The sequence below is a fragment of the Populus euphratica genome, unplaced genomic scaffold (assembly GCF_000495115.2).
Source record: "Populus euphratica unplaced genomic scaffold, PopEup_1.0 scaffold185.1, whole genome shotgun sequence".
Lineage (NCBI taxonomy): Eukaryota > Viridiplantae > Streptophyta > Magnoliopsida > Malpighiales > Salicaceae > Populus > Populus euphratica.
In genome coordinates, this window is record NW_011499982.1 from 170,408 (window position 1) to 177,385 (window position 6,978).

At 40.8% G+C, this 6,978-nt stretch overlaps 1 protein-coding gene across 1 annotated transcript; it reads right to left on the reverse strand.

Annotated features, from left to right (window-relative positions):
• Positions 1 to 1,846: 1,846 nt before the first annotated feature.
• LOC105139852 (conserved oligomeric Golgi complex subunit 5-like) lies at positions 1,847 to 6,125 on the reverse strand. The gene is made up of 3 exons (XM_011046466.1): positions 4,885 to 6,125; positions 3,694 to 4,167; positions 1,847 to 3,045 (listed from the first exon to the last, which is right to left on the reverse strand). Exons 1-3 carry the CDS (start codon positions 6,025 to 6,027, stop codon positions 2,107 to 2,109), a joined length of 2,556 nt encoding a protein of 851 aa, XP_011044768.1. The 5' UTR covers positions 6,028 to 6,125; the 3' UTR covers positions 1,847 to 2,106.
• Positions 6,126 to 6,978: the final 853 nt, after the last annotated feature.

Consider the following 6,978-nt stretch of genomic DNA (forward strand, 5'->3'; position numbering starts at 1 on the left):
CTTCTAGCCAGATCATATATAGTAAGATAGGGCTTGAAAGGAAAGGATGCTTCTAATTGTATCTTAATCATTACTGCTGTTAATTGCAATCACCAAGTTTTTCGTTGTTAAAGTAACATCTCCTGTTCCTTGATCAGACAGGATTAACATCTCTAGCAATTGTGGGAGGAAACTTATGCACCACTTCCATGATAATGGAATTACTACTGAAACGAAGATTAGGAGGAAAAAACAAGAGTCTAAAGAATTGCTCAGAAAACTTCAATCATTTGATTTATGGAGTCCACCCATTCCTGGATAAATTAGCATTACTAGTCTACATTACAAGGGATGTTTTTACAGATTACTACAAGTAAAATCCACCTTGGGACAAAAAACTAAGTAGGAACACAGTATGAAAAAAGATCCCCTGCCGATTAATTGAATAATTTTAGATTTCGGATATGCCCTTTTAAGTTTGTACATAAATTATAATCAAATGGTCAATCGTCTAAACTCGCAGTCCAGAAAGAAACCATCATGTGTTTTCTGGGCTTGGACCAAAAAAGGCTTGCATTAGATTCCAAACAACTAAAAGCAAACCACGTGATGACATAACAATCTGGTCAAAGAGCAAAGATTAAGCTGATTTTGATGACTTTTAACCAATGTTAGATCAACTGAGCAGGAGAACTGAACACACGGCACTGAAATCTAGTGAAGCATAGGTTCCTTCTCTGTTAAATCTTGGATTTGGATAACCTATTGCCAAAACCTAGCAACACGACTGACCTAGATTTGTAGATGGTTAAATTAACCAGTCAGAATTTTCATCTGTGTTCAAAGCCTCCAGCCATTGCATTTCCTGCCGATATATTTTCTGACCATGGTGGCAACTAATCGTTTGTTGTTAAATTTTTAGCAAAAAATAATAAAAAAATGGCTTTCTTTTACCAGCACAGTCAAGAGGAACTGTAGCGCTGAGCTTGGTACAGGTATGTATGCCTGTGCTTGGACGGATTAATAATCCAACTTACCATCGAGTCGGTACAGGGTTAAGGTCAAAAATTTGCGTTCGTGATGGTATGGATTCCAGCAAAACAAGGGGTGGTGGTGTGTTAACACCACGCTTGGTCCTGTGGAACTAGGAGATGGTGGACCAAGAAGGGACGGAAAACAAGAGAAGCCCAAGGATTAGGATGTCATTTTCTTCTTTCCGGATGGAGAGATTTGCAAAGGTGAAGGTATTGTTCGTATTTGTTTTTACCTTTCTCTTGTTTCTTCTCTCATTTCTCCTTCCAACCAAACGAGACAGATTTGGATTTCATATTTTCCTCTCCTTTGCTTATCCAACACTAAGATAAAAGGGAATTCAAACCTGATTCCGACTCCCCTTTGTTCTCTCTTTCTCCCTTTCTATCCTCGGTTTCATCGCCATAACCAAACATAGCTTTAGAGTGTAAATGCACATGAAAGCAGGACAGAGACAGCAAGTTCCCTTGGGCCTTGAGAACTCAATACTCAAGTTGATAAGCGTGGAGGTTCTAAAAGCTCTGAAAGAATCATCAAGCCATAGAATATAAGACTGATATCAATACCTAACCCACTGGCTTCATTGTTTCTAGAATTCCAGAATGTGTAATAACTCAAGTGTTCAAAAAACTTGTCAGATTAGATGCTGGTATGCTGCTCGGGATGAGAGTTGAGTTAGAATTGTAAAAGAATCAAAGACGCTAGCTTCAAAATTCCTATATCAGAAGGGTAAAGGTGAAAAATGACCGAGTTGTTCAAGATGCAAATGTGAAATTTCTGCCCTGAACATAAAAACAATTAGACATTTTCAGGAACAATAGCTTAGAGTTTGACATTTTTCCTGGAGAATTGATTTATTCATTGAATTCCGTAGTTACATGCACTTGGCACTCGACAAAAATGACTATAATTTAAATGAAGAAAGTTATATGAAGAGCAAACTGTACCTGTGGAGCAAAACTAGCACCACCCTGTAGGAAGCTTCCTCGACTAAGGAAGCTTCCTCGACTAACACATACATTTAAGATTTATGGAAAACCTTCACATGAAGGTAAAGGTCTAAAATTTGCTGATTTACATGGTGTGTACTTGTTATTAATGCTTTTGGGACACGGGGGCATTCTCTGTCAACAATGACCCTAATTGATGCATAAGAGGATATACAGGACTAAATTCCTTGTCTCCTCTTGATCTAACCTTTGCAGCATAATCATCTAAGGTTGCTTTGATACCTTTCCAAATCTGATCCTCCCCTTGAGAATCCAGCCACAGTGAATACTGCAGAGGTGTAAGCCTGTTCCTTTGCAGTGGTGATTCCAATTCATCAGGGCCTCGGGTGTAAAGGTGGTGGAGTATGACACTTGGTGGCAGATCTTGAAGAAGAGGAGATGCTCCCAACTGAGATGTCTCCAGGAAAATAAGTGGCCGGAATGCTCGGAGTGCCCTGTATGGTGGTCCAAGTTGTTGTACAGGAAATAAATACTGGCCTACAGTTAACTCCAGCTCAGCCATGTCTCTAGCCATCCTCAGTTTCCCTGATTCTGAAAGAGGTCGTACTAGAGAGGCATGTCTGATAAAGAATATCAAAACACGTGATGCCATACTTCTCACAAGCTGGGTGCATATAGTTTCTGTCCCAGCTATCGTAGCACTTGCTGAAGGTAAGAGCCTAGACAAGAACTCAGTACGAAAGTGAAGAATGCACTTCTGCAACTCCTCCATGTAAGGCGAAGCATTGTTGTCCATTGCAGCATCCATTCCATGAGAACCAAAGTTCTGGTCGTGAATTTGCAGGATGCATGACTCAAGACGATCATTCATTGCTTTGAACAGGGGAGTCACTGAGTCACGAGCTACCCCATATATTGCACCCAGTGCAGGAGACAACACATCCACTGCGATGGTGGGCAGCCCAGCAATCATAGATGATATACGTGTATGAATTTCTTGTAAATGCTGGCACAAAGCAAAGTTCCTGACTTGTGCCGCAGTTGCAGGACCTGTAATTTGACGTGCCTCATGACCTGCAGATATCTGAAATTCCAAAGCAATTTTTTTTATATATGAAAGGACTTCTCCACCATAAAAATAATGAGAAAACTACCCCTTAAAGAATCCAATTACATTCACTCTGAAAATTCTTCATTGCTTTATATTATTTTAAAGGGCACAGCCACATAAGTAATATACAGCACAGTACAGCAAGATGATCAAATGAAAACAAGGGAGAAAAAAGTTTACAGCATAAAACCTACTCTACCCTTAAGTTCCAACATTTGGGAATTTATGAAATCAAACAGAAAACACCATGAGATATGAAGACACCACTAGCATTAAATCACCAGATTTAGATAGCACACTTAATAAAACTATGATGACAGTTGCTTTGCCTGAACCAAGATTTTTAAGCATGCAAAGCTAGTTAATATGATGGTACCAGAAATTAGCCATGTGTCACCCTTTGAATAAAACAAGAATTGCAATTACAAATAACAATATAATACAACCGATAACAGGAAAATAATTAAGGTGACGCTCAAGTAGGATATGCGAGTGGATTATTTTTATGTGTCATAGAGATAACAACTCCACAAATATAACACATGATATACCAGAAAATAAGAACACATAATGGAGAAACCTGAACTAACAAAAAAAAAACTATTTGTTTTACCAAATTACCTGGTATTCGACTCGTTCTGAAAGCAGGAGCAGAACCTTGCCTATTTCACGAAATACAAGAAGAGTCAAATGCCCATCCAATTGGACTGCTTCAACCTCTTCCTGGATACGGGAGATAATTCTTGAGACTTGTTCTTTGGAAGGAACACTCCCACGGCTGGACACTGGGAAAACAGTGTTCACAAGATCTGAAAGGCGACTTAAGCACATAGCCAAGAAAGCTGTCTGGAATATTTCAATGGCAGCAACCATCTGTTCCTTTCCGTCCAAAGTAATAGCTGGTAAAACCCCTTTAACATCTGTATCACGTGAGATTCTTTCAAGTAGATTCTCTGTCAAGGAGAAGAGTTTAGGATAGCCCATAGCAAAAATCTCCTTAACAAAACTTGACGCAGTGAAAGCAGATTTCATTTGGCTAGCAAAAGCCTTCACAAGTGCCTCCCAAACCCGGTCTGTTAGCATGGGATCACCATCCTACAAGAATATCAGCTTATTGTAAGCATGAAAGAGATGGACAGAAATGAGGCAGAAGATCAAGCACAATCAAGGTAAAGGCCCGAAGAAATCTCCCTCTCTCCACAAAAATGCGCAAGCATCAGAGTTTTTCTTTGTTGGATTTGTTTATGACCCATAAAATCAATCAAAAAACAGGAAACCTTCAATACAACCTGAACTACTTAGGAAGTTTTTATATGGCATAATCTAGAGAACAAGGTACACAAAATTACTATATCTGTTTATTGGAAATGAAAAACACCAAGAAATAAACGAGTTTAGACTATATATCGCTAATCCACTGGATTGCTGGATCAAGTGGGACAGTGCATCGCTTCACATGAGTCCATGATAGGCCTGCTGCCTACTCCTAATGATATTTCTATCTAGACATCAGAGTGGTCGAATTTGCTATTTAAGGATACATAGATTCAACTATATTCAACAACAGGGGATCAAAAACTTCGTTTTGTGGTACAGAGATTTGCAGAGGTTATTACATTACAAACTAGTGCTATCAACTTCTAGTACAGGATCAACCCAAAACAGAAGAATAACACTACAAACCAATTAAAACTCTGCTTAGCAGTTCACACGGCAAAAGGCAGCACGATCCATAACCAATATAGAAGCATTCATATAAAACCAGCAAACAAACAGAAACATTCTGAAACCAAAATCATAAATCCCTCTCACCTTAATAACCTCATCAAGCAACAAAACATGCGTAAATGGATCCCTCTTCTTGGACAACACTCTCTGCAAATGCCAAACAGCAACAACAATAGAATGCAACCGATCCATACAATTCCCCATTCTCTGCCAAAGTGCCTCCCTTGCTTTTGCCCCTCCTCCAATCTGTGGAGTCCCACTCCCTCTTATCCCTCCTGGCCCATACCCACCACCACTCGCAGAAATCGCCTTCATATCCAACGCCAAGCCCACACTCTTCACTCCCATTCCCTTGTACTTATTCACCAGTTGCTCCACGGTCACCTTCAGCTCTCCTAAATTATAGAAAACTTGCAACCCAGTTCCTACTTCTGCCTGATTCAATCCTTCCATTCCTCTCTCTAGCACTTTCATGGCTTGGCTTCGCAGTTTTTCCCCAATTTCTTTAACCCAATTCAGCTCTTCGTCAACCATATCAATTCCTCTCAAATCATACTCATTACACATTGTCAAGATTTCGTAATGTAATTGCGCTGCCTTGGCAAGATCCAATTTATCAGGCTCTGATTCTGATGCAGAAATTAAATCTCGAAGCTTTTTCGACAACCTCAGAGCGCGAATAGTGTGTTGTAATGCTTGGTTGGTACGATGCAAGTTGGAGAGCTGGATAGTTTTTGATTTGATAGCGTTATGGGGATCAGAAAGCTCGGATCTGACGCGGCGAATGGAGGACTGCATAGAAGAGATGGCCGATCGGAGGGTGGAGAGGGAGAGTTCGGCGTCTTTAATGGAGGAGAGTTGGTGGAAGAGGTGGGGATGGCGGGAAAGGACTTCGGAACGGAGTTGGGATTCGAGGAGGCGAATGGCATGGTGGAGGTGTTCGGCGGTAGAGGCAGGGGAACCAGAGGAGAGGGCGGCAGAGGAGAAGGAAGTGGAAGAGAAGGAGGGAGAGAGGAATGGGGAGAGGAATGGGTCTTTGGAGAAAGAGTCTAGAGGTGAAGCCGAAGAGGTTGCGGGGGTTGAAGATGGTGGAGGAGAAGAAGCAGAAGGTGTTTTGAAAGTGGAGAGGCGTTGGAGAGGAGAAGAGGAGGAGGGAGAGGGAGAGGCGTTGGTGCTTATGGAGGGGAGTTGAGATCTTTGGACCGCTGCTGCTGCTGCTGTGGCCATTTTTCTTATTAAAAAAAAAAATTGTTTCAAGGTTTAGAATCGATATAGGGGATGGAGCGCATCTCTCCTGGGTTTGTACATTTTGATGTTGCTGCCGTCGGAGACTTGACCCTCGAGCTAGTTCCATTCATAGTTTTAAAACCCGGCCCGGCCTGGCGGTTTGACCCGGGACCTAGACGATCCGGGGCTGGAACCGAGCCGGGTTGATGAAAAAATCAGGTAAGCCATGACCCGGCGTGACCCGGCCAACCTGGCGGATTGACCCGAAAACCCGGACGACCCGGAAAAACCCGGTCAAAAACCCGATGGTAACCCGTTGACTTTTATTTATTTTTTATTAAAACGACATCGTTTTGAATTTTTTTAAAATAGAAATTGACCCGTTCGACCCGGTCAAAACCCGGTGACCCGGTCAAAGTTTAGAATCGATATAGGGGATGGAGCGCATCTCTCCTGGGTTTGTACATTTTGATGTTGCTGCCGTCGGAGACTTGACCCTCGAGCTAGTTTCATCCGAAAAAACTAAAAAATAGGGAAGAGTACAATCTGGTCCCTCGAGTATTACCCGTTTCTTAATCGAGTCCTATATGCTATCTTGAATGATTTTTCTTATTTGAACAGTAAAGGATATTTTTATACTAAAATTATGAATAAATAAATTATCTTAAGTGCATGATAAAAGAGGTTTTATCTTAGATTATTGTGTTAATGACTTAAAAGCCCTTTTGCTTTTGCAACTTATAAATTTATATGCAGGATCTATTAGACTTTATGGTCAAACTATATTAAGTACTGTATAAGAAACAAATGCATGCTTTTACTGCATTTAAGAGCGAGAGAGAGAGAGAGAATTGTTTTTTATTGTCTTGTGGAAAGTTACAAAAATAGCCTTCGAAGTCGACTCTTTAATTCAACTTTTTTCAATATATGTCCTTTAGATTATTTTCTTAA